Consider the following 27,446-nt stretch of genomic DNA (forward strand, 5'->3'; position numbering starts at 1 on the left):
CAGAACCTGGCTTTGAATCCAGGACTAGCCATTCATTCACTTATATAACAAATGTTTAGGAGTGTTGACATGGGCCAACTCTTGTGCCAGGGGCAGGTCTGCTGTGGAAGGTGGATATTAAACTATCAAAAAACTGGGAATGCCAGGGGTTGAAAGCTGCTGTGAGCAAAGAGAAAACTGGATACAGGCTGGAGGGCAGCCACATTAGGCAAAAGTCAGGGGGCCTCTCTGAGGAGGGGACATTTGAGCAGAGCCCTGAATGAAGAGAGAGAACAGCATGCAGAATTCAGGGGCAAGAGTAGAGCAGCAAGTGCAAAGGGCCTGAGGTGCGTGTGTCGGTGCATCTGGAGAGCAGTGGGAAGGCCAGGAATGTCTGGAGTGTGCGCCGTTCTACCTGGATGATTTCGGGGCATGAGAGATTGCTAAAACTCCTCTTCCCGCTTCTCCATTCTTCCCTGATCCCTCACACAGGACCTCATAGGTCATGGTAAGGACTTTGGCTTTGAGAGAGACCAAAGGCTGGAGGGTTTTGAGTAATCACTTAATCTATTCCTTTGGTAGCTAAGCCAAGTGGCGTTTTTTGCTGAACAAGACAAAGCTACTTCAAACTGAAGAATAGTTAATGTGAGGTGGCGCCAGGAGGCCGTAGGCCCATCAAAAGGATCTAGGAGAGAAAGCTGGGGCATGGAACACTGGACAACCAGAATGAGGGCACAGCATACTCCCAAGACACAAGCTGTCCGCCTTGTCATGACAACCAAAGGGGCCTCTTGCCGAAATTGCTGTTTGCTTAGTGAAATGCACTGTAACCCCACCAGGAGACAGCCCCTGGCTGCTTCTGAAGCTTTCTGATGCTTGGCTAACCCAGCCTTTCCAAAGAGAAATAGGGGCTGGGAACTCAAAGGAAAGTGAATAAAAGGACTGAGCAAGAACAAAAGAGGAGGGAGTAACTAAAGGGCATTTGGGCTTTGTAGGTATCTGTGCCCACTGGGACTGCCGCCAGAGACAGAACCTCCAGTCACCTGACAGGAGCACATGGAGCCCTCCTTTCAAGCATGGGGTTCTGGCTGGGACATGGGCACAAGAGATCACAGCCCTGAGTGGCCTATGAGGTCACACTGTGAATTTGTATGGGCAGTCGGCTCCAAAGCAACACAAAAGCAAGAAGGAAGGGTTTTATGCCAGTGGCCGTGGATCTGAATGTCACACTCAGAGGAAGACCTGAGCTGTCAAATAGTAGCTGAAACAGGGCACACACAGTCCCAGGTTGGCTCTGCCTCTACAATGTCAGGTCTTTAAGAACTAGCCACGCAAGGAAGAAGGGGCCATTGCCAAGAAGGCCAGCCTCCTGTGTGCTCCCTCCTACCTGGCATGATCTCAGAGGCGCTGAAGAGATCACTAAAACTCCTCTTCACACGCACACAGACCCCACACCCCAAAACTCTCCCATGCAGTTGTTTAATGCCTGAAATGTGCAGAAGCGCCTTTCTTTGGTTCAGTGTCTCTCAGTTGGGGGTGCCCATGAGACTCCTTTACGGAGCTTGCAAAAGCACAGGCAGCTGAGTCCTACTCCAGACCTACTGAGTTAGAATTTGTAGGTTCCCTGGTGAATTCTTCTTCTTCTTCTTTTCTTAAAAAGCAGAGTATTTATAGCCATAAGCATTTATTTGGTAAACACTATAGCAGCTAAATAAGCAAAAACCCAAGACAAGCAAAGAAGAATTGACAGATACATTAGCAAATACATTAGCATTGTATTTGTCACATAATTTAAATTAAATAATCAATAATTGTATATAGGAAAAGAATGATATTATTGATAAGGTTGATTTAAGTGCCATCAGTGGAAATCTTCTACAAAGACAATATATACTCTCATTCAGTCAATAAAAACCTAAAATAAATTGTCATGTGAAAGACTCGATAATTTTAAAAATCAAGATGAACTATATAGGAATTGAATTATCAGATTATATTATTCTGAAAGGAAATACTAATTGATAAAGTTTAAGCAACAAAAAAAGTTATTAATAAATGTGAAATAACAAAATGGTTAATTAGCCCTGTTTCAATGCAAGTACTTCATGAGGAGACAGCAAGAATGTGGGAGCTGCCAAGGGTTAGGTAGGATAGTGTATGAGCTAACGTGTCCCTTTGTGCCCCGTCTACCTGCCAGACCTTTGGGAGCCACTGTGGAGAAAAGGAGCCTCCGGGTTTGCAGCAAGGAAAGTGCACTCTCTGTAGGACTGGAGATGCCTACACTGGCCCTTGTCGGTGGTGGATAAAATCTGAATAATGATATCCGCCATACGGCTGCTCCATGGATCAGGGACTTCATGTGTCTTATCTTATATAATTATCACAGCCTTCCACTACAGATGAGTTCTGACAGGAGAAGTAATCTGCCCAGGATCACTTCACTGGTGGGTGGAGCTGAAGTCTGGAGCTGGCTCTGACTGACTTCAAAGCCTGTGCTTTTTCCTCCATAAATGAATCCAATAATGAAGGAAGCCACGGGGCAGATCATTGAAGTTGGTCTTGACTTGTCCTTGGTATTTGAAGTTGATGCTCTTTTCCTCCAATGCCTTTCAGATCTGAGGCTGGGGCTGACAGGAAGCCTCAGTTTCTTCCTGAGTGGTGGCCTGTGAAGGCTGTCCTTTACTAACAGTACCACAGCCTGCACCCTGACCCTCCTGGCATTCGCCTGCGGGAGCCTGCTCCTCTCCAAGTTCAGACCCCAGAACTCTCAGAGCCAGCCTGCTGCACCCACCTCCTTGACTGTGTGCAAGGAGTCTGAAGGAAGGCAACATTGACATTTCAACCAGACACCAGAGCCGAATGTGGGTTGCCATAGAGCAAAGGCCGCAGAGCTCAAAATGGCAGTCTTCTGGCCAGCACTGCGTGGGAGGAGGCCATGAGTTATGTGGCTCTTCTGTAGCAGACAGACATCAGAGCCAGGGCAGCCCTCCAGCTGGTCGCCTCAGCTCTCCAGTGAATGATTCATTTGCTGAACACCCTCTCTGGGCCTCCTTGGGGCTAAACTGTCTCACAGAACTGTAGATCACTCAGCCTCACCTTGTTTGAGAAGTCAAAGTGTCTATTCTTGCAGAGATTAATGGTGCCCGTGGCTCAATGACCACGATGGTCAGCAGCTCAGAGGCAGAGTCTGGCTTCCCAATCAGACCATTTCCTGTTTAATGGCTCAAATTTATTGTCAGCTGAAGTAATCACATGCTAACGGGTGCTCTGTGCCACCATCCATCTTGGTGTTGATTCTGTGAAACAACATAGCTGCCCATGGCCTGCTCAGACTGAAGTGTGTGATGAACGACACCCTGCAGGCACATGGCTGTGACTGATAGTGGCACACTCACAGCCACGGCCACAAGCTCCACACTCGCTGCCTCTGTCTTCCTCTCGGGGAGAATGGAGCACTCTCTACAGGGGACACGGCCCTGCTTTAGTGCCATCGCAATCGTTTGGAATGCCAGTTCAGAGAAAAAGACAGGCCCAGACATCCCCTAATAGAAGGCCGCCCGCCATCTCTTCCTGCCTGAGTTACCTCCCCTGCTTCTACTCTAGGTCTCGCTGCCTGAGATTGTGCCCCTGGGATGGCAGCGCCTCTCCTTCAGCCTTTACTCTTTCCCTTTGCCCTTCTGCTCCTTGGGGAGGACGCGGACCTTACAGAGGGTCAGTTTGCACCAGGGTCAGTGAACTCGCAGGCCATATGAGGGAGGTCCTGGGGCACATAGCGTACCCAGGGAAGCCATTTCTAGTCTTGTTACTTGCTTCAGCTCACACAGGTTCCCTTCCATGGCCACCTCTGTTCTCACTCTCTCCTGTCTCATCACAGTCCTTTCTGCTTTAACCCCAGATCTATCTTTTGGCTTCTAGTCAGCATTTCTCTGGTGGCAGCCACTCAGAGCCTGCTTGGTGACATTCTTTCAGAAGGTCCTGGTGCCTCTCCCTCCCACCTCAGCCTTCAGAGGCAGGTCTGTGCTGAGGCTGACCCTGCCTGCTCTCCAGCCCAGTGGGACTTCCTCATGCCTCAGTTGGAAGTGTGCTCACATCTGAACTCAGAGTCCAAGTCCCTTGGCAATTCTACCCCTGTCACTTCAGCCTCACTGACCCGTGGTGACCACATGCCCCAGTCTCAGTGGCTATTTAGAGAGACATTAGCAGGAACCTTGGCATCCCTAAAACCCGGTCACATCTTTGTCACACGGGACCCAGCCAGTCGGAGTGTTCTCAGGACACACCGGACTTTTCAGGGAGGACAGTTTCTCTCATGCCTGCAAGAGTGAGCTGGGCTCTTCCTCTGAGAAATGCCTCTGATGATGATGGTCAGTGGGGTTTGGGTGATTGTCTTATAAGAGAAACTATCAAGAACTGTGTTGAGGACGCTTCATAAAACTGTCTCCTTCCACTTTTGGAAAATGTATCTGCTACTAGCCAATTTATAAGTCAATATGTTCATTTGGCAAAAATGAACACATACAGTCAAAAGTTCTGAGACAGACCTCACAGTAGAATTGGCACATTTTCAAAGTAAGATGGCAAGAGGTGGTTAGACAACCAAAATGCCCACATCAATGTTAGAAAGGCCTGAAAGGAATTTGTGAAGAGAATTTCTTTAAAGAGAACTAGTACTTGCCTTAAGCCTGCCTTATCTTCTTCATTGGGGCAATGGGTGTGGAAGTCCTTCTCCCTCTCTCAAAAGTAGTCACGGGGCTCTGGGCTGGCTTGAAGGAGACCACTCACAAAGCTTCGTAAGAGTTTTCAGACAGAATAGTGAGAAGCTAGGAAAATTTTTTGGCAAGTGGGATAGGGAAACTAAGACAGCTGAACACAGACAGCTGAACATCCTGAGCAATTTACAGCCAGGTACAGATGGCATGGGGCAAAACTGGGAAAAACAAGGACTTCACCCCCAGGGTAACCTTTTCTCCCTGGAGATAACATCTAGGCCTCAGGTGAGTTTCAGCTCCAGGCCCAGAAAAGCAGCAAAACCAGGTGGGGAAGCCAGAACCAACTCCAATGACTAACGACCCCCTGCTCTCACTGACCTATCGGTGGAGACCATGACCCTGAAAGGGCCCACCTGGAGACCCGATGAATATTCTGCTGAGACCCTCCCCTGAGACCTCCCCTAAGATTCCCGCCTGTAAGAGAGAGAGAGATAAAAGCCTCAAGACAAAGGACCCAGGGTTTGTACTCTCCCTCAGGGGAGCAGTCGATTCCATTCCCTTCTTCCCCCACTTCTTTCCCCACAGGCATGTGTCTTCTAAACTCTAAGGCAATGGGCAGCTGGCAGCTTGTCCCAGGATGATCCCCTGAAAATGTCCCCCAAACCCCCTTTGCTCTGACTTCCCCATGAGCTAAGGCAGCCCAGCCTAGGCTCTCCTGTTGCTTCTTCTGTGCTAAGCTCTTCCTTGTCTTACTGTCAATAGCTTTAATAAATGGATTCTCATAGTCAAAAAAAGAGTCCTCAGGAGTGTGAATGTGTTTGTGTTCATGCACGCCTGTGCAGCAGACTGATGTCTGCTTCCCATTTGGGAGCTCTAGTGGGCAGGGCATGGGCTGATGACATGCTAGAAGCAAGAGCAGAGAGCTGCTGCTGTGTTCCTGTGAGCCCAACATGGGCTACAGGTGCCAGGCATGGAAGAGAGAGTACGGTCACCTTAGTGTGCTGATAAATGTTTAACAACCAGCTCTCTGAAAACAAACAAACAAACAACACCCTGATTTGTAGTGCTTGCCAATTTTGTGGTGTACATACTCCCATTATGGCCAATTTTATTTTAATTAATTTATTAGTTTTAAATGATTTTATTTATTTTTAGAGAGGGGGAAGGTAGGGAGAAGATGGAGAGGAAACACTGATGCGAAAAATATTGATCAGTTGCTTCTTGTATGTGCCCCGATCAGGGACCAAACCTGCAACCCAGGCTTGTGCCCTCAACTGGGGATCAAGCCAGTGACTTTCACTTTGTGGGATGCCACCCAGCCAACTGAGCTACACCAGTCAGGGTGTCATGACCAATTTTAAGCTCTCAACATGAAATTTCTGCATTGGGTCCTGCGAAGAGATACACACAGAAGTCCTCATGAGCCAGTGTGAGATGGCTCCCACTCACTTAGACTCTCTAACACACAACTTAAGATTTAGAGCCTTTTTAATAGAGCCACCTAGACAGCAATGGGATCTTAGTAGAAAAAGCCTGGCAGTGGACCACAGGGGCCTGAGGGCTGTGCATTGGACCTATTACATTTGCTTCTCCAGATCCATCCTCCACCCTCTTCTACTCTTCTGCTACCTGTCCCAGGAGGCTGGCTGGTAGAACACTGCACTTCATTACCCCTTGCCTCTGGCTGGGCTCAGCCAATGGGGAACATGGGCAAATGACTGGAGGCTGGGAGCAGAAAGAGTCTGAAGTAGTTCTTTCTCTGGACATCTCTGCAGGTACCATGAGCTGGATGCATTGCTTGACTGAAGATAACAGCTCCTTTCATAGGGCTAGAGCCTTTCTGTGTTCAGGTCCTGGTACCTGCTCACTTCTCTTGCTCCTTGAAGGCCTAGGGGCAGTGATGCTTCCTGTCTTGCTGCTGTTACTACGTCTAGGCTCTGGTGGTCTCCCTTCCAATTTCCCTGCACTGCTTACACCTTTGGTCATAGGCCTTTATCTAACTCTGTTCATAACACTTAATTTGAGTACTGTCATCTGCTTCCTGTTTGGACCGTCAATCACACAAGTTCAAAAATGAAGATTAATCAGATTCAAATTGGGGTTTGCTTTTTACTACTTCTATTATCACAATGATTCCATTGACACAGTAATTTTATTTGGCCTGTGAACCCATGGAATCAAATCATTTTTAGAGTTCTGGAAATTATTATAAACCACTTCAAAGACAACAAAGTTCAGATAATTGTATAAATAACCTGCATATACCACCTCTGTATTTTGAAAAATCTAAATAGTTAGCTATATAGTTGCTTCAGTTTTTGTTTTTAAATTTGAACATCACAGAGCTGGAAGAAAGCTTCCTTAGTGCCCTCCCCAGCCCCTAAGACAACCCACCCCACTTTTATATGCCCACCCTATGTCTTTAATACTTTATACATGACTTAGCTAGTTCTTGTCCTAAGAGGAGGTAGCATAGGTGTTCTCTTTGTATATATTTGTTGGACAGTGTACTTGGATATATATATTTTGTGTTTCTTTCTCAATAAAATGTACAAAGCTCCCACTCCTTTCTCCCCAATAAATACTGGTCTGACCAAAAAGTTCATTTAAAAAAATTTAATATATTTATTTTTAAGATATGGGAAGGGAGGGAGAAAGAGAGAAAGAGAAAAATGAATGTGTGGTTGCCTCTTGCGTGCTCCCTACTGGGGACCTGTCCCCCAACCCAGGCATGTGCCCTTACTGGAATCGAACCAGTGACCCTTTGATTCTCAGGCCAGCGTTAAAATGTTCATTTGTTTCCCTCATATGGTGGCTCTAGTGGAGTTTAGTTGTCTTTAACTTCAATTGAAACAATTTTGTTAGATTGTATTGTCATATCAGCATGCATTTTTAAAAAACATCAAAATTGGTGAATTTTTGTGTAGCCATTTTCATAGTGAAGATGGAAGAAAATACACAACATTTTTGGCATGTTATGCTTTATTATTTCAAGAAAGGAAAAATGCAACTGAAATGCAAAATAAGATTTGTGTAGTGTATAGAGAAGGTATTGTGACTGATCGAATGTATCAAAAGTGGTTTGCCAAGTTTTGTGCTTCTCACTGGACAATGCTCCATGGTTGAGTAGACCAGTTATGTAGATAGCTATCAAATTGAGACATTAATTGAGAATGATCAATGTTATACCATGCAGGAGATAGCAAACATACTCAAAATATCTAACTCAATAAAGTTATTGGTGAAAATGAAAAATCTTTTATTTTATGGAAAAACTAAATGGACTTTTTGGTCAAGCCAATAGTATTGAACATTTTGGGATTTACATAAATGGTATTATTACATAGATATTCTTTAACAACTTTCTTCCAATCACCATTGTATTTTTGAGATTTATTCACATTGCTACATGGAGATCTAGTTTATTCATTTTAAATTCTCTATAGTATTCTATTGTATGAATATATCATAACTATAGCTCATCTATCCACCTTCCTGCTGGGGGATCTTTGGCTTGTCTCTTGTTTTTGTTTGTATGACTGTTTGCTGTGGTGAGAACAAGACTGCGATGAGCATCTCAGGTACGTGTCTGGCCCCTCCTTGGTGTATGTTCCTTGGCATAGGCCTTCAGGGGTGTGGGGCTCGAATATATTCATACCTATGGCATTGTTCATAGATTTTAACTATACAGTTTGCTCTTCTCTGTTTCTCTTTTCCTTTGTCTTTCTTTTTTTCTGAATGGAAGCTTCTCTGTTCTGTTCTCTGGGTGTCCCCTGCCCATAGCTCTGCCCTGATAGACTTGGTATGTCTATCTTGTGTGGGCCCCTGTTCCCTTACAACAGCTCCCTTTGAAAATACAACACAAGTATTTTCAAAATAGCCCTTAAACCTTTTTGTTGGTTGCTTAGAAGATGGCACTTATTGTTTGTGTCTGAGCACACAGGACACTGGTTTCATGTTGTTGGCCACCCAAACTTATCAACTTCTTTGAAGAAATGGCAAGGTCTTACCCTGCTCATTATATGCACAACAGAATCAGTCCTAGGAACCACAGGGACCTTTCCTGGGCTGAGATTTGCTGAACACAAAGGGTGATTTCTACTCCTAGACTAAATTCTACTAGAATTTTGTTTTCTATGCTTGTTATGGGCTGAGTGTTTGTATGCTCCCCCCGAAACCACATGTTGAAATTTTATCCCCAATGTGACAGTATTTAGAGGTGGGTCTCGAGGAGGTAACTAGGTCATGAGGGTGGGATTAGTACCATTATAAGAAGAGGCCAGAGAGCTAGCTCACTCCTTTCCTGCCATGTGAAGACAGTAAAAAGCCAGCAGTCTACAGTCCAGAAGAGGGCTCTCAGCAGAACCCGACCTTGCTGACACCTTGATCTCAGGTCCAGCCTCTGGAGCCGTGAGAAATGAACTTCTGTTTATTGGCCATCTAGTCTATGGTAATTTGTTAGAGGAGCCCCAACAGACTAAGACATTGGTCAAATGCCTAATTCATTCAAAGGAGCAGACATGGTTTTTGCACATTTGGAAGATGAAAAAAAAAGGCTCTGGCAACTGGTAGCAGGATGATCAGTGATCATGTGCTCAAAGCGACAGACAGCCCTTCCTGGGGCTTGACTGCATTTGTGCACTGAAGTGTGATTAACAGTGCCTGTGAGCAAATATGGGTAGAGAGATGAGGGAACTGTGGGACGGGGGTGACCTCCACCAGTTATGCCAATTGGTGCTGGGGGCCCAGAGCCATGGCAGGCTCTGTAACCCAGCGCTGTGACTGCTGCCTGGACATTTGGTTCATTTAGTTCCTGGCACTCAGAGTCCAAGACCATGACAATTCACTGAGCCTTCTACTCTATGCTCACCTCCATCACATGGGCACCGTACTTGACACTCAGACCAGCTCATTAGAGCAGATGTTCTGGCATGAACAAGGAAACAGAAATTCAGGAAGATTAATGGACCAAGGTCACAGGGCTAGCAAGTGGTAGAATAACAAATTCAAGCAAGGGTTTCCTGAGGTCCAAGGTGAGGGCTCTCTAACTAAACCACAGTTGCTGTTCAAGACTGGTACCAGTGCCAATGCCCACAGCCTCCGTCTGTTGTCCAGGTTGGCTGGAGAGGGAGTGTGGAACTATTCAAAGGGTTGGGAGCCTCGGTGATTGGGAGCTGGGCAGGGGAATGGCATGGGGACTCCTTCTCACTCCGAGCTTTCATCTTAAGCCTAGAAACTGGGCGAAGGACCTTGTGTCACTGAAGCTGGTACTATATTCACAGGGAACAGTGGATTAGAATAGATTTAGGTGGTGAGATTTTATCACTGGCTATATGAGCCATCTGAATTATTTTGGAACCAGCTGAAATACCACCTCACCCTTGGGGGCAGCTGCTTTCTTTACAATCTGCCTTGCTGCAAGGGGTCAGCATTTTGACCATTTACTTCTGAGAAAAATGAAAACATAGCTAACCCACCCAAGCCCTCCATGTCTCCTCACTAAGATTGCATGTGTTTCTTGCCATGTCCTAAGGAAGTCTGCGTTCACAAAGAGGTAAAATCACAATCCTCAAGGCCTGGGGGCTGTTAGATTCATTTATTCACTCAACAAGCCATCAGCACATGCCGGCTGAGTGTTAGAGACTGTGGCGGGCACAGGATATCATTTGGTCCAACCACCCCATTTTACAGATGTTGGAACCTGGCCACGGGGTCCCTCAGCTGGTGCCTGGTGCATTTTTAAGGAAAAAAATTGGTCCCTGAGATATCACTGATTTATCCAGCAGACATTTACAGAGGACCTACTGTGTGTCAACCATTGTGTTCCGTGCTGGGGAAGTCACTCCATGCAGCGGAGGAGACATGTAAGAGACCAGCAGGTACTGTACAATGTGCTAAGTTTCATCACAGAGGAATGTGCAGAATTCTGCATGAGCCCAGAGGAAGGACAGCTCTAGGAAAGGAAGTTTGGACTGCCTGCGTTTGGAAATGTCTTAAACCCCAGGGTCTGAGGGAGGAAGACGTGTTAAACGCTCCAGAACTCTTTCTTTAAACAGAAACTTAATAGCAAAAAGAGGAATAGAAGTTGCTTTGGTTGAATCAGGGCCGGTGAAAATCCTGAGGTCCTGCCACTTACACAGTGACTCCCCCCATCCTCACCTCCGGTCCTACGAGCCCAATTTGAAAACCACATGCTAGACGATGCCGGGGGTCCCCTCCAGTTCTGTCTCAATCAGTGGTTCCTGTCCACGCCTGGGAATTCCTGGTTTCACACACTGTCTGGGTTGTACCAGGTGTTCAGTGAATCTGGTGAATCAATGGATGAGTGTCTGGCCTTTTGCTTTCTCTCAAATTTGTTGTTTCCAGGTGCAGAATTCCAAAGAGCATTTCAAGGCTCAATCTTAAGCAATTTTACACCAAATGGGATAAAGTGACGACAGCAGAGGTATCTATTTGGAGACCAGCAGGGATGCCACAAGAGGTCACTGCAGGAATTCTATTTGGGAGAAAGGAGCTGCTCGGAGTGGAGCTGGAGATGCTGGAACAATGGAATAAATTATGGAGCCCTCAACTTCGGTGCCTCCCACACCCCTTAAGGCCCCTGCAGTGGGCTGGAGCTATCACTGCTTGGTTTCAGGGGTTAGGTGGAGTGCACCACCGGTGGCACTGCAGCCATAGTGGACTGTTCTTGGGGGCTGCTTTGCTCCTGGGTAGTGTGGGGGAGGGGGAGGGGATTGGAGGGCTATTCAGTAGGCTAATGTTTGGGGGGGGTATCTCAGATGCCCTTTGGAAACTGCCAATACCTTTTGCAGACTTTTATTGTCATTTATTAATAATTATTATTATTGCTATCTTCTGTAACTATATAAATAACATGCCTAGAAGTAGAGGCAACAGAATATTCCAGTAGGTTATGTTTTTGCAGAAGTTGGGTCGAGAAATAAATGTGGAGAAAGTTGTGGTGTCATCCAACATGGACTGAACTTCTCAAGGGCAGAGATCCCCCACTTCCATCTACCACAGAACAAAAAAATTGACTGAACAGCTATCCCCAGGGGCAAGGCCAGGTAGGCATGGCGTGTCATCAGGGTGGGACGCCCCGGGCAGGCTCGGACCTCTCTTGTCCGCAGCCAGGAATCCTTGAGGCCCTCACTGGCTTGGGCTGGGAGTGTGTGTACCCAGAGAAACAGGCCAGCGCAGGGGCGCGGTGACGGCTGGGGTGGGGGCTGTGCAGGCGGGACAGATGAGTTAGTCGGCTAGCAAATGCTGGGGAGCGCAGTGAATGCTCGGGGCTTTCTTTTTCTAAAAGGCCTCTTTGACGGAGAATTCCTTGTTCACAAATGCTCCATGGCTCAACTGCCTCTAAGGTAAAAGGCTCAGATCCAAGGTTCTCAATGAACTGGCCAACCCATCCTTTTAGCCTTTTCCTCAACTACTTCAAATCTATTCCCTTTAGGTGTCATCCTCCCCCTCAAACCTCCCCCTCCATACACACAAACACACCACACACACCACAGACAAACACGCCACATGTGCCACGCTCATGTGGCATGCATGACACACGTGTGCTGCATGCGTGACACACTGCACTATACACACATCGCACACCACACCCACCCCATACACACTATATATGCATGCCACACACTACATACACCAGCACCACATACACGTCACACAAACACCACACGAGGCACACATGCCACACACACCACACACATACCAAACATACACCAGGCATGCTACACACATGCTACACACATCACATACACCCTGCACACGTGCCACATGCACTACACACACTGCACATCACCCACACACCACAAACATGCACACCACATACACCACACATACAACACACACATATCACATATGTACACCACACAGACACGCACCCCATACCACAGTCCACACACATACTCTCCACTTAGGTTATGAACCCTGCCCACCCTCTAAGGCACAGCCCAGGTCGCGGTCTTAGTGACATGCCCGAGGGGCCAAGCCCTCTGGTAAGTTCCCAAAGCTCTGAGGGCCAGCTCCTCTCACCTGACACATTTCATACACTATTTTGTAGTGCCATGTGTCTTTTAAACTTTAATTACAGGTATTGGGTAGAATTTTGGTTGGGAGCTGAATGAGAGCCAGTCAGTCCCTGATCAAATATTGCTCAGAAGAGACACTTGAGGGGTGTAGCCTATGTTCTTGGGACCGGCTTCTCCTGGTTTTATTCCTGCTCTCTGCAGCCATCAGAAAGCAGAGTACCTGGAGCATATTATCTCGGCCGCTCACATAAACACTTTCAATGAGTTATGATTTAATGTCAGGCCTCTCACTTTTATAGGGGGTCGATATAAGACTCATCTGGTTCAACAACATTTTGGTTTATTTTGTAAAACTGCAGTTGAAGACATCGTTCATGATGTCACTCAATGTCCTTTATACAAGGGTTCTCATGATAAATTCTGGTTTGTGTTTGGTTCCAGGAAGAAATTCTATTTTTTGCAGATGAATTAGCTAGCATGCTTCTTGTTGCCAGAAAAGAAAACTGTAACTCAGGGTACTTCTCTTTCTGCTTAGTGGCTAGATAAGAGAAAGTCAAATTTATCACTGGTGTGCTGTAATCTGCTCATCTATGGGGTCCAAAAGCACTTACTCCTATTTCTTTTAATTGACTTATTTTATATTATGTTCAAATTTCTCAGTATACTTTTGCAAGATGTGTGAGTTTGGAAGTCAGCTGAGAAGCACTGATTGGGCCTATTTATTGCCCATGCTGCCTGCTAGGGGTACAAAGATTCATTTGACTGCACCCAGCCTTCTAAGAGCTCACATTTTAGTGTGGAGAATAGCTCTGGAAATAAATAATTACAAAACAAGGCTGGTGCTCTAACAGAGGTGCGTGGGGCTGGAGGACAAAGCAGACTTGAGGACAAGGGACGAGGGAAGGAGTCATGGAGATGGTCAAGGTTGAACTGGTTTGGGGACAGCAGTGGAAAGAGGACACTGAATGGCACAATACAGATGTATCTAAATCTGAAATTACTTATCTTTTTGTGCACGCGGCTCCTCATGCTGGGTAGAGTGGAAACCCTTGGAGGGCAGGCATCAAACCTCTTTGTCTTTGTGGACCCCGCGATGCCTGCCTGATGCAGGGCTAAGGGCAGGGCAGTGTGGGGGTGGGAGCATGGGATCTGGAGCCAAGCTGTCTGTGTCTGCATTCTTAACGGAGCAACGTTAGGCAGATTCATGTAACCCCTTTGGGCTTTAACTGTAAACTGAGGATAATAGTACTATCTACTTATGGGGATTTTAGGAACATTACAAAAGAAAATATAAGTAAAGAGCTTAGGATCATGCCTGGCATGTGGTAAAGTACTCAGGAAACATTTGCTGATTGCATTATTGACAGTACTATGCAATTGAGGGTAACTAGGGCAATAAAGTGGGAAAAACACACTGAATTCAACTCAGCTAGCTGGATCTAGTTCAATTAGTATCATTTCCAAATGATGCATAATTGTCAGTGTGGCTCAGTTGTTTGGAGTGTTGTCCCATAAACTGAAAGTTTGCAGGTTCAATTTCTGGTCAGGAAACACACCTAGGTTATGTGTTTGGTTCCTGGGTAGGGGCACATATGAGGCAACTGACCAATGTGTCTCTCTCACATTGATGTTTCTCTCCCTCTTTAGCTCTTTCTTCCCTTCTCTCTTTAAAATCAATAAGCCTGTCCTTGGGTGAGGACAAACAACAACAACAAAGGCATTGTTTCATTGTTTTCTGAAACATCATGTGGGAGTAGGTCTTGCTCTAAGTCTACTAGTAACTTTTTTTGGTTGATTATATTCTTAGAACTGGTCACTGATGTGTCTCTTGAAGAACCCCCTCCAACTCCAGCTGTTACATCGAGGGGGCTTCCTGGACGCAGTGCTTCTCCTGCTGCGCTTCTGTCCACTGACTTTGGAAAGGACCAGGGTTGTGGGTAGGTGGTCCATGAAGGAGAGTAGAAGGGAGTAGAAGTCATTTTAAAAGCACACACACATGTGCACAAACTGGCCTCCCAACAGACACTTGTCTGTGTGCTAATGGTGTGATGTTACATGTTAAACAATGGGCTCCATGGGGAAAAAGAACCCTAATTTATAACACTTGTCAATTCCTTGGGGTACATGTTCCCATCCTGCTGACTTCCAACTGTCCATGTGATGTCCTGCACATGGATTAAGAAGATGTGCACAGGAGCCCACCATTGAACAGTATTTCCATGACACAGACACAACAAATGTCAAGGGTTGCAAGAGCAGAAATAATACTAAAATGTAGTAAATTAATTAGGAAGTGATGACTTTTGAGTATTTGTTACCTTTGTATTTAATGTAATTTATTTAACTGTACATAATTTAATCTTTAACAGTAGCTGGGTTTAACCACTGGCTCCCAGATTCCTGAAATGGTAACAATTGCTCTTCTGACATGACTGAGCACCTCTAGAACATTAGTTTACAATCTCTTCCACATGGCACCTCCCAGTTCACTAAGTCTTTGCTCCTTTGAGATACAAGATTGCCTTATATGCATTTTCTTGGGCATTTGTCTACCTATACATACAGAGGTCTATTCTTATGCAAAATACACGAGAAAACATCTGCTCAGACTGGCTCATTACCACCCACCCCCCAACCAACCAACAGTCAACTACACTTTCATGGAAACTTAGGAACACGGAGCCTAAAAGAAACAATACCAATGGGAATATTTAAAATGGAGTATAAGGGAAAGTGAAGAGAAGACAAAACAACAGAGAGGAGAAGGGAATACAAGACACACACAAAGCCAAGAAGCAGGAGGGCAAGAATAGACAGGCCCCGTCACAGAACATCAGGTGGGCTCTAGCCTTCAGCCCAGCGTCAGTCTGAAGGGTGAAGGTCAAGGCAGGAAACGGCTCTATAAACAAACAGTCTGCTGCTCTGAGAGATTCCTCTCAATGGAAGACCTCTTTTCTGAGCTGTGGGCACCTGGGACACGTGAGCACTGGTGGCTCCAAGTCTCCATCAGACAAGCTCCTAAGCAGTTTGGACAGCAACAGGGTGTTCACTCCCAGAATGGCAGCTGGGCGATGTTAGTAAGTCTTCTCTACACTGGAATAGCATGCTTTTAAAATAAGTAGGTATTTCAAGTGTACTTATTTAGACTTCCAGCCAAAGTGCTTTCTGTTTGAAGTGGGCTGGTTACTTCGGGGAGAGCTGGGCCCTGCTGACTCTGCTACCTGGTGTAATTCAGAGGAAGTCTCCCAGGAATGAGTGCAGGAATTACCAAGAGGCGGGTGGTTGAAGACATGCAGTAGTTTCCCAAGGACCCAGGAGGGCCAGACACTGGGAGTGGGCAGGGAGGATGGAGCACCTCTTGCCCTGAAAGCCATGGAAATGCCTTCCTAGGCCTTGGATAAAAATTGTCCCTGGAATTATATGGGTGGTATCTTCTACATCATTGTTTCTGTTCAGCCAGGGTCATAGAAATTGGAGAAGATGTCAGATGGCAGCCTTTAAGTAAAAGTCCCAGTGGCAACCCTTAGGGGTGACTTCCCATTCAGTGACCTACCCAGGAGGCCCAGAGGCTTGGCACAGCTCCCCAGCAGAGGTCATTGTGCCCTTCCTAAGCCCAGCCCTACAAGTTTGGGTCCCGGGGAATCCCTGGCTCCTTGCTGAGGAAGGCACTTGGCAGAATCTCGGCTCTGAGCCCCGGCACCTGGCCATGGGAGGGCAGGCCTGGCGTGCTGACCTGACCCCTCAGTCCTGGGGCCGACAGTGGGAAGCTCAAGCTCAGGTCAATGGTTTTGGGCTTTGCTTCTTTATTTCTGATGTAATCAGTAGTTATTGACAGGATCGTTATTATTACTGAAACTAAGCAACCCACCTCCCTCCTTATCCAGGTTACTAGGGTCAAGTGGGTCATCCTCATGACATCGAGGTTGTCTGTTATTTCTCCCCTAGAAGTCCTGGGTGCTGAACTTCTGCAATTACAGGTCACTTCAGGTCAGGGCCAGGACACCTCTAGAGGAGCTCTTTGTTTGGAATACACAAATTGCTTATTTAATCAAAGCTGTGTGTGTCCTTGGTCCCAGGCTGGCTGGTGAGGAACAAGCTGGTCCTGCTCAGATACTGCTCCATCAGCCTTTCTGGGAGCTGCGCGTTCCTCCCAGTTTAACTTTGTGGGTCACATATCAAAAGGGAGCATTTTCTGCAGATGTCCCTGCTTAAAAGGTGCCAAGGACCTTCTAGAATATCACCATGTTTGTTTAGCGTTTGCATTCTTAGTGTACTGAAGTGCATCCCACAAGTGTTGTGGTTATTAAGTGGCATGGACTCAGAGAACTGGGTTCAAATCCTAGTTTCACACTTAGGAGCTGTATGACCTGCAAGTCATTGAATCACTTCCATATGGAAAATGCACTTACCTTTAGGACAGTGGTGAGGATGAAAGGAGACAGGGCAATGTAAAGCGTGAACAGAGATGGTTTGGCAAGTGGAAGCTGTTTTCCCCACCAGTTGTTACTGTTGGTAGGGGCTCTAGGTTAGTTAGTGGTGGATCTAGAAAGCTCAGAGTGGGACTATGAGGGGCTGGCCCATAGGGAATGAATTGAGTTTGGGTTGGGGGTGGACAAGGTCAGGAGGAAGAGATGGCAGCTGGGATGGTGGGTGCCAGGTGTGACAGCCAGAAGCAAGCACATGGGTGGGGGAAACTGTTCCCAGAGAGGAGGGGCATCCACAGACAGCTGCACTCCACAGTGGACCTTCCTTTCTTCACCTTTCTAAGTGTTTGGATGGGTTATGTTTTAGTTGAATGTGGGTTTTCAGGACAGGCCAGCTTGTATTACCTTAATTTTCCTCCTACAGGATCCACTTTGTACCCACCTAGAGCTACTTGCTGCAGATGCCGCTGGGTGATTTCTTCCTTCAGGTGACCTGTCAGAGACACAAAGGAAAACACTAGTGAGTTTCTAGTGGGCTGGAAGAAGAGATGGCCTCAGAAGCATGTGACAAGCTAAAAAAAATTAGGGGAAGTAAGGGAGACAAGCAGGCATAGCTTCTAAGAAGAGCCCTTCTATGCCCTGAATTTTGTTGAAAGGAGAGGCTGCAAAGCCTGTGGTCCTGGCACATTACTGCCAATATACATTTCACCTTTGGAGTCAATCATGTGGGGGTTCAATTATCTTAGTCTGTCACTGATAATTTTTGTTAGGGCTCTGATCTCTTAAATAGAGATGGAGGGTTTGATGTGTTTATATTTCATAGGGCCACTTTTAAATCCACTCATTATTTTAAGCTCTATGAAATTGTGTCAAATAAAAAAGATGGTTTTGATTCATCATAATCTTAAGATAAACAAAATAGTTGATCATTTGGTATGAAACACATAAAATTCTAGATTGTATTTATAAAGGTATAGTGAGTAGATCAAAGGAGGTGATAGCTCCACTGCACTCTGCAGGGATCAGATCACATTTGGTATTTGTTCTAGGAGCTAGTCTTTATAAGGAACATTAATAAAATAAAAAAATATTTAGAAGATGGTAACTGAGATGGTGAGGGGTCTGAAACCATGCCATATGAGAAATATCTGAGGTGACCCGAGGCATTTAGATGGAGAAGAAAATATTCGGAGGGAGAGGGGTATGGAGATAATGGCTGTCTTAAAAAAATGTAAACATTGTCATATTTATATATATGGATGAGGAAACATTTATTTTTGTCCTACTGCTGAGGGCAAAAGTCAAGTTGAATGAAAGCAGACTTGGGGCTCAATATGAGGAAGAAACAGCTTGTAATGAGCACTGTCTCAACATGGATTATGTTGTCTCAAAATTGACTAATTTCTTGGCAAAGCAGCGAGCCCCTTCCTGAAAGCGCTCAAGCAGAAGCTGGGTGACTGTGTGTTGGGTTGCTCTGGGTTAGAGTTGGGACGAAATGGCCCCTTAGTTTCCTCCATCTCTAAAACTCTTTGATTTTGTGCTTGGGAGTGGGTGAAACAGCAGCTCTGGGGTTTATGTCCAAGGGCTCAGCCTGCTTGTTAAAATGTCAGTTCTGTCTATATTGCATTTGCAAGATGTGATCAGGCCCCCGGGGGATTCCAAGAAAGCCTGGGAACTTCATTGCTTCGTTGTCTAATGTACAGCATCCAGCATAAATAACGCCCCGTTTTGTTGCATAAAAATCTTTTATCACAAAATCATAAGCATGAAACATTCTGTAACATGACAATATCACACTCAAACACACCATATGACATTTTAGGTGAAATGTTCAAATTGCTGTCCATCTTGTGCAAGACATTCATGTACCTTACCAACCACACTCAATGGCATTACTTCTGCCAGATCCCGTATTTCTCCGCACAAAGTGCATTCCGTACCTCAAAGGCTGCAGCTGAACTGAGTTTTCAACAGTTGTCCACAGCTGAACTGAGTAGACAATAAGGCAGCCATACGAGACCTTGTCGCTCACCCAAAGTTCTAGGGCACTTTGGAATGACCCGTTCAGGGGTGGGGGTGTGGGGGGTGGCAGAGGCCATTCCGTTTAGCTTCCCACCAAATTAAGGGATCCCTTCTACAGAATGCCATGGTCATTTCACATCCAACTTGTGTGTCCCAGCTGCCCCATTGATTAAATTGTACATGAGCAATTACTGAAGTGGTGTGAACACCTGCTTCCTTGTCACTTTCCTATTTGGGTCTGGTCAGTTCTCTGGAGAACAGAAAAAGGATCCTCTCTCATTGGCAGTGAGAGCCCTTCACACATCTCGGGATGCTACGATTTCTCCGCTTAGTCCTTCCCTTTCTGGGTTACACATCATCAGTTCCTTTAGCTCCCCCTTGGATGCTGCGGTTTCTGGGTATGTCATTGTGCCTTGCCTTCATGTGTCCCCATTGGAGAGGACTGTGCACAGAGAGGAAGCCAAGGATTGGGCAGGAGCGATGATTGCACTCTAATTCCAAGTGAGGAGGGTGGGAACTCAGAGGATGTGTTGAGAGGGGGGTGGGGGATGTGGTCACCTGACCAAGGGATGAGTACGGGAAGGGCCTGGAGCCAACAGGGACGCGACGTGAACCGCAGGTCAGTCACAGCCCCAGGTGGGATCTGCTCCCCGCTCTGAGTGACATGACCATTATTGTCTTCATCAGCAGAGTGAAGAGGTTGGGGGTAGGGATGCTGCTGGGCTGAGACTCTTGTCTGCATTAAATATCGCTGACGTGAATTTTAAAGAAGCACAGCATATACCTTCTTCAAATAAAAAGATACAGTGCTGTGACAAAGGCAACACACCACTTAGACACATAGGCCATTTAGCATAGGCCATTAAGGACTTTCTCATGCCCACAGTATGGAGAGCCAATGATACACGGGGCCTGGCCTGTTTCCTGGGTCTGGCCCAGGTGCCTTGCAGCAGGCGCCTCCTTTGTGCCTGGGCACATCCTTTCCAATGACACTGACACTGACCTCCTGTTGCAAGGCCTCCCTCACAAGCTGTCTCCCCAACCATGGGTCTCCCCAGCTCTCACATCGCCCCCAGTACGGGCTTAGTCTTGCAGGTCGTGACCTGCCCGCCTCCTGTTGGAATGACAAGGCTCCCTCTGCCAAACCCTGGGGAAACTTCTTTGGAGTGACAGGGTTAAGGGTTCTCACATCCCCGACCCTGGGAAGAGCTGCTCAGGTAAAAACAGACTGGATCTGCCACCAGAACTGAAAGTTCTATGAACTCCACAAGCATTCTACCTACTCTTGGAACAATGCGCTATTCCTAGGGGACAAAAGGTCTGTCTTTGTAATGCTCCGTATTGTTGAAGGTAAGTTTAAAATGTGTTTAATGATGCTCTCTTTCGGAGAATTGGCTAACATCTCTCACCACAGGGAAATTTTTGTTTTTGAGATCTTCCCAAACAAGCTTCTAAAAATAGCCTTATGGCTGATACCTAATTGCATTTTCCAACAGAGCCATTCTTCATGTGAAGATAAGTCTCTGTAATCTGCTGAATCTTACAGCGCCACAGGTTTTGGCAAAGGAAGGAGTTGAGGGGGACTGCAAAATTCACTCAGCATGCAGTGTGCTGTCATGTGCATGGTGATACATTTTGCTGGTTTTGGCCTGGGTTCCTAGATGCATCCTCACCCCAAGGTATGGCGAAGAGATGAAACAGAAACAGAACTCCCAGCCTGAGAGGCAGGAGGTGCGCTGGGAGGGAAGCCTCAGCGGGGAGGCGAGCTGGCTTGTAGGAGAAGAGTAATTAGCAATTTTGTCTACAGGAATTTACAACAGTACATGCTAGAAACATTCTTCCCTTTCTGAATCATTAATTGACAGAGTGAGGGTGGCAGCAGCAGGTAGTAGGGTGGTGTATCGTCTATGCTGGTACATTATCCGTTGATCTTCTCCAGATTCTTGAGATACAGTAAGGCAGACATTATCTCATGTGATGTGGGGGGAAGTGCCAGAGGAGACACATGACCTTAGGAATAACCATGTGCAGGCGTGTTCACTGCATGATATTCATGCTTCTCTGTACCAAGTAGTGCATATGAAAAGTAGTATTACCAATCTGAAGCTACACTTATTTTTTACATTGATATTCACTCTTCTGGATCAAATAATTTTCTAAGCTTCGCACTTTATTTTGCATGTTAGTTTGGAATCATTCACCAAGCAAAGCTGCTCAGCTGGTGCAGAGCAGAGCTATTCACTTACAGTTCCCACGCTGGGCTGTCACAGGCCGCTGGAGCAGTTTTCCCTGCCGTGGTACCTTCCTGAGGGTGTCGATTTAGCTATAAGTAGTAATATTTGTGCTCATCCACTATATGTTGAGCATTATGTTTTAAGTGCTGTGGAATATACAAACTGGTAGTAGATTCCATCCTAGCTCAAGAAAGTTTGCATGGGACAGGAGACAGCAAACAGGTGGTCACGTGTTCTCTCTTTTAAAGCTGGACCCAGGGCTGACCTTGCTCCTTCATTGTGGGTGGTTCCCTTTCCTGCTGAGCGTGTTTGTCTTCTCAAGACAGCACTTTTGGGCAACTATAACCAATCCCTTGGAAGTGGACTTGAGGGGAATCAAAACTCTTTGCCATTTTGGTTATAGTAGAAAGTAATTACAAATTTGTTGATAGGCAAAGTTCAGTTCAAATCCCAGTCCTGCTACTTCCTATTGGGGCAGGTTGCTTAACATCTCTAAGCCTCAATCTTATCATTTGAAAAAATGAGAATAACAATATAACTGTGATAATATCTGCCATACTGTATCTCAATATCCTTGGGAGAATCAAGGGATAACGTACCAGCATAGATGATACACCTCATGAGTTTTAGATATCAAGGCACTTTCAGACATTGAAAGGATACTATATACATAAGATGACATATCCTGCAGGCCAGGGGGCTAAATGTCTCATCAATGGTAGAGATAAGTTTAGAGGTGGGAAAGGGGGGTTAGGGGCATTAAGAAAAGCATAATTACTAAATGTGAGACTTGAGTAGATCCCAAAAAGAGCAGAGATGTTAGAGTGGGGCTGGGAAAGGCATCCTAAGCCAAAGAAGACTGTTGGGCAATAGAGTGGAGAAGGCCATTTATGTACTGGTTTGGGGCAAGGGTTAGTAGGGAGGCTTGAATGAAGGAGTAGCACTTGGGGGAGACTGAGTTTTATTTATACGGAGTCTGGGGTCCTAGGTAATCACTAAAGCCTCTGGTCAAATCTATTCTTTTGTTAGGGTGAGGGTTAGAAAAACAAAACAAAACAAACAAACAAATAAGAAAAACCAAACAAAAAAAGAGAAAAAGTCTGTTTTGGTCAGCTATACTACTATAGTATTCCAGTAAAATCAACACAGAATAAATATCAGTAATGGAATTGGGGAAGAGGAGAAAACACGGAATATGTCTCCTGCTTGAAGGCCTCTTGGAAAGTTCTGGTTAGTGGTCCTGAATTAGGGTGTTGACTTCAGCTGTGAAGTCACTAACGGAAGATGGCGATTAATCAAAGGTTAGATTCTCTGAAGGCTGTTTGTAAGGAAGGCTATTTATAAAAATAAAGGACTTAGCATAAATTAAATGTGTAATCTTTAGATGAATTTCCAACAAAAAGGAGTGTATAAATGCTTTGAAGCCTTCAAGTCAGTCATTTTCCTCTTCTTCTTGTTAATTATATTTCATCAGGTTTTATCTAAACTTGTTTGTATAATTTGAATATCTATTGAGACAGGAACCACCTCTTCCCACCACAGCAATGGTAGATAAAATTTTTAAAAAAGAGAGAATATCAAGAAAACATTGTTGGATTAGATGACAAGACATTTCTGAAGACCAGAAGTGGGACAGAAATGCAAAGCGGTGCGTGGGGCCTCAGCCTCAGCTTGCAGGGCTGTGGATCCTGGAGCTGGAGGGTGACAAAAAGTGTGCCATCAAAACAGGGCATGGATAAGCCACACGCATGGAAGCACAGAGCAGACTGGAAGTGACCAGAGGGGATGGGGAAGGAGGACAATGGTGGAAAGGAGGAGAAGGGACTAAACAAAGAACATGTAGGAATGACCCATGGACATGGACAGCAGAGTGGGAATTGACTGTGGGAGAGGAGAGCAGGGTGGGATGGGTAGATGAGGGCAAAGGGGGAAAAACTGAGACAACTATAATAGAATAAACATGATTTAAAAATAAAAAAATTTAGAGCCTGGCTCATGGTCTGAAGCTGCAGGTTGGGGTGAGACCCCCATCACCTAAACGTGTGAGTGAAAGGGGACTGAGTAAGAAAAGTGCTGCCAGATGTTGCCGGGGTCTGCGGTTCACATCCCCAGCAAGTCCAAAGAGGAAGAAAGGTACAAAGTCGGCTTCTCTCTGGTTCGTAAGCCAAGCTGTCCACTGACACTGTGACTAGGTTGGCCACAGCCCAACCCCTCCGTGAGTATCACTCCAAATTATCATTATTACAGCTGCTTCTGGAGGGGGGGCCTGGAGGGTCTGTCACAGAGGGATGAGCACGAAGGGACAGGGAGAAAGAGAAGGAAACAAAATGTGTTTCATTAAAAATGGGCCTGCCCACCAAAATGCCAAAATATATGAAGAAATCTAATGCTGAAAAAAGATAGCAAAATCAATAGTTGGAACATGAATTCATTACAGATGAAAGTAATTTCCTGGACAGGCAGATCAAGACATTTACTGATGCAGCAGCACAGAGGGTGAATTAGTCTTGCTCTCCAGTCCATGGCCCACCGTCCTCATCAGTCTGCGTGTACGTGTGTGCGCATATTCATCCCTGTGCCTCAGGTCCCATCCCCCACACCCATTCCCCTTTCCTCCAGTGGGCAGGCACCCCAATTCCACATACATATACTTTCATTGTATGTATTGTTACAGTTTGCATTAATTTTTAAGGTATGAAGGTAATACTATTGTGCTACAGACCTTTTTCTGTTTCTTACTTATCAGTACTATTATTGACATCTATTCATTTTGCTCTATGTACATCTAATTCTCCATTTCTAAGTGCTACATATGCCCCACAATGTGTGCCCCAACATTTTACTTTCCTTCCCTGAAGTCTGAACAACTGGATTGCCTTCCACTCCCACGAGCACAAAGAGTGCTGAGAGGGCTGTCCTCAAACATGAAGGCTGATCAGTCTGTGAGGAAAGTTCTCTGCTGGGTCTCAGCAGTTCTGTGGATTTAGTTTGAGGTGCTGCTCTCTGTAACGACCAGTCTACATTTCCAACACAGATGTTAAAATAAGTGCACTGAGAATACTCAGAGATTACTGGAGGTGTAGATTTTCTTAAAAAAAAAAAGGAATTATGCAACAAACAAATAGGTATAAATAAAATGATAAGTGAGTAGGAAATAAAATTTGAAATAAAAATTAGAGTGATTGAAATAAAAAAGCAATAGAAGAAATAAGGGAATAAACTACAGGCTTGACATATTTTAAAGACAAATCAATAAATTGGGAGATAATATAGAAAAACTCATCCAAACACAGTACAGAAAGCAGAAAAGATAAAAACGGTAAAGAGCCCTTAAAAGTCACAGACAAGAGATTGAGAGGCTCCATCATCTGTCTAATATGAATTCTAGAAGAAAAGAATGGGCAATGAGAAAGAAGCAATATTTGAAGAGATAGCAGTTGAGATTTTCCAAAATTGAAGAAGGATATGAGCTCCCTGGTGGAACGTGTACTCTAAGTATTGGGCAGGATACATATAAATAAATCCACCACCCCTAGACATGTCATAGTAAAATTGTACAGTTTCAGGGAAAAAGAGCCACTGCCACCAGCTTCCAGGAGACCTGACCCGGAACCACTTAGACAATGGCCTCCACCTCAGTGACAGTGGGTGCCAGGAGACAACGAGGGAAATAATGTTCACTTAAGGTTTACAGAGAGTCAAACTACCATTCATAGGTGAGGGCACAATAAAGACATTTCCTGTGATGAGGGGGACTAAGAGCATATGCCACCCACAGAATCTCCTGCCCCAAAGAAAATTCAACTGAGAGGCAGCTGAACATGAAGGTCAAGTGCATGGACACCAGAGCCAGGATCCCTGGTTTGCATGTCAGATGGCCACTCATTCTGTTCATGGCTTGGCAAGTTAATAGTAGGGAGAATAATAGTATCTGTTGTGAGGATTGCATTAAGTCACATATGTCAAGTGTGTAGAAGAGTGCCTGGCATATAAGCTAGGAAAGTGTAAAAAATTATTATTATGATCAGTAAGAAGAAAAATAAACACAAATACATAGGATGAAAGAAACAATGATGAGCATAAAAACAAGTAAAATATTTAAATAAAAATATGTAAGTACTGACCATAAAAACTCTGTGTGTATGAAAACTAATAGTTTATGCAATAATATGAGATGGAGACAAGGTGAGGGGTGCCCAGTGGGGAGTTAACACGAGCTACAGCTCTGGATGTGGGTGGAGGGAGGATGCATTTGGAATAACTACAGACACGGTTATAGTTATTTTTTAACTCAAGTAAAATAAAAATACATCATATAAAGGCCAAATAGAGGATCAGAAAAAAGATGGGAGGATGTTGAGCGGAGAGAATGCCAAAATTTTAACAATTCAATAGAGCAGGAAAGAGAAAAAGGAAATAAAAGAGACAATGGGGTAAAAGGTGTAAGCCATCCTATTTTTGGTAAAAAAAAAAATGGCAAGAGCCTTAAGTGAATACTTGTGTGTGCACATGCACATGTGTGCACATACATATGATTGCATGACCATGGAGCTGATGCAAATGGATATCCATGGAGCTGTTGCAATGGGTTACCTGAGGGTGGAAGATGAATTGGGTAGAAGAGGTAAAGCCAAGTAAGATGAGAAAAAATCATACTTTAATAAGTGTGTCTGATTGATGGTTTATGTGAAAGTATATTTGTATATGTTGATAAAAAGAAATGAAAAATTAAAAACCCACTGCAATACACTTCCTTGAGAGAGAAATGTGATATTATATAGCATGCTGAAAAGTGTACTTGGGCACCTGCCACACATGTGATATCATCTGTCATGTGTGCTGACAAAATATTCACAGCTCGAGTCTCAGTGACAGGGCTGGGGGCAATGAGGAGAGTTTCAGCTCATTTGTCAGAGCTCTGTTATCACTCAGGAGCCTGCTGATTAAGGAGGAGGAGGATGGAGACTGAGGGAGCCCAGAACAGCAGCAGCAACCCACTGGCATGGGCTGGGGAGCCCCTGAGGAGCCTCAGCCCTCCAGGGGAGCACAGAAAGACAGGTCCTTCCCTGGGTCCCCCAAGGAGAAAAGGTCAGTGATGAAGCATTGAACGAAAGACCAGTCTAAATGCTGGGCAAATATTTTTAAGTCTTCTCATACCAAAATGACACTTCAATTGTCCAGAATTCAAGATTCCTCGTCCATTTGGTATGCCAAATACCATATTTGGTAACATTATTAAGTCACAGAAAGAGGCAAAAGCAGTTCGTTCTTAAAAATAATAATTTCAAGATAAACATTGTAACCTGACTTGATTCCTCCCACTCACTCCTCCCCCATACCCAGGATGTTCTCAAGAGCACCCATCACCTTGACCCCAATCTTGCAGAGGAGGATGTGCCTCATAATTGATGAGCATCTCAACTCAGGATGAAAACACCAGACAGCAGTCTGGGCTTTCAAGACAGTTCCTCTCTTATCACATTTTGGGGAGTGCTCTCATTTATAAAAAATGACCAAATTATACCGTGTCTGAGAGACCTGATTTCTTTTCCTATGGGATTTTCATTCTGGCTACCCAAGTAATCATTATAATCATGTTAGATTAGCACATTTTGTCTGAAGCTCAGGCATTTGGCTATGTATATGCTTAATTAAGCTAAGGAGCTTATTAATATCACTATTCTAGTATGTGATAATATTCCATAAACATGTTCAGAGAATTAAGTAACTAAGCTCATTTGTTAACAGCTCAAACAAATGTGCAAGTAGGTAAGCATAAGAAAGATTTCGGCTCAGCAACCAGCATGAATTGTTAAATACTAAACACCTCAGGGAGCTGAGGGCTCGTAGTTGTGTTGGCATCCATTCAAAAGATGTTACTTTAGATGCTCAGATGTTCTTATCTCAGCAAGGGAGGGATATAACCAGCTTCCAGGACCTGCCCTGGAGGAGCAGCTACAGACCACAGTCCTTCCTCCTGTTCGGAGATGTGGCTCTGGCTGCCAGGGATGCTCCCTGGGGAGAGGGGAGGGCCCG

The 27,446-nt window shown here is 45.2% G+C and overlaps 1 protein-coding gene across 1 annotated transcript in view; it reads right to left on the reverse strand.

The window, feature by feature from the left end:
- Positions 1-27,446, reverse strand: part of KIF6 (kinesin family member 6) — a 408,870-nt gene that overhangs the window by 23,414 nt on the left and 358,010 nt on the right. Inside the window, exon 16 of the mRNA XM_054570213.1 lies at positions 17,597-17,647. Within this exon, the coding sequence (XP_054426188.1) occupies positions 17,597-17,647 (51 nt within the window). The remainder of the gene's footprint in view (positions 1-17,596; positions 17,648-27,446) is intronic.

The sequence above is a fragment of the Pteronotus mesoamericanus genome, unplaced genomic scaffold (assembly GCF_021234165.1).
Source record: "Pteronotus mesoamericanus isolate MK-2021 breed Mesoamerican mustached bat unplaced genomic scaffold, CSHL_Meso_final contig_20, whole genome shotgun sequence".
Classification (NCBI taxonomy): domain Eukaryota; kingdom Metazoa; phylum Chordata; class Mammalia; order Chiroptera; family Mormoopidae; genus Pteronotus; species Pteronotus mesoamericanus.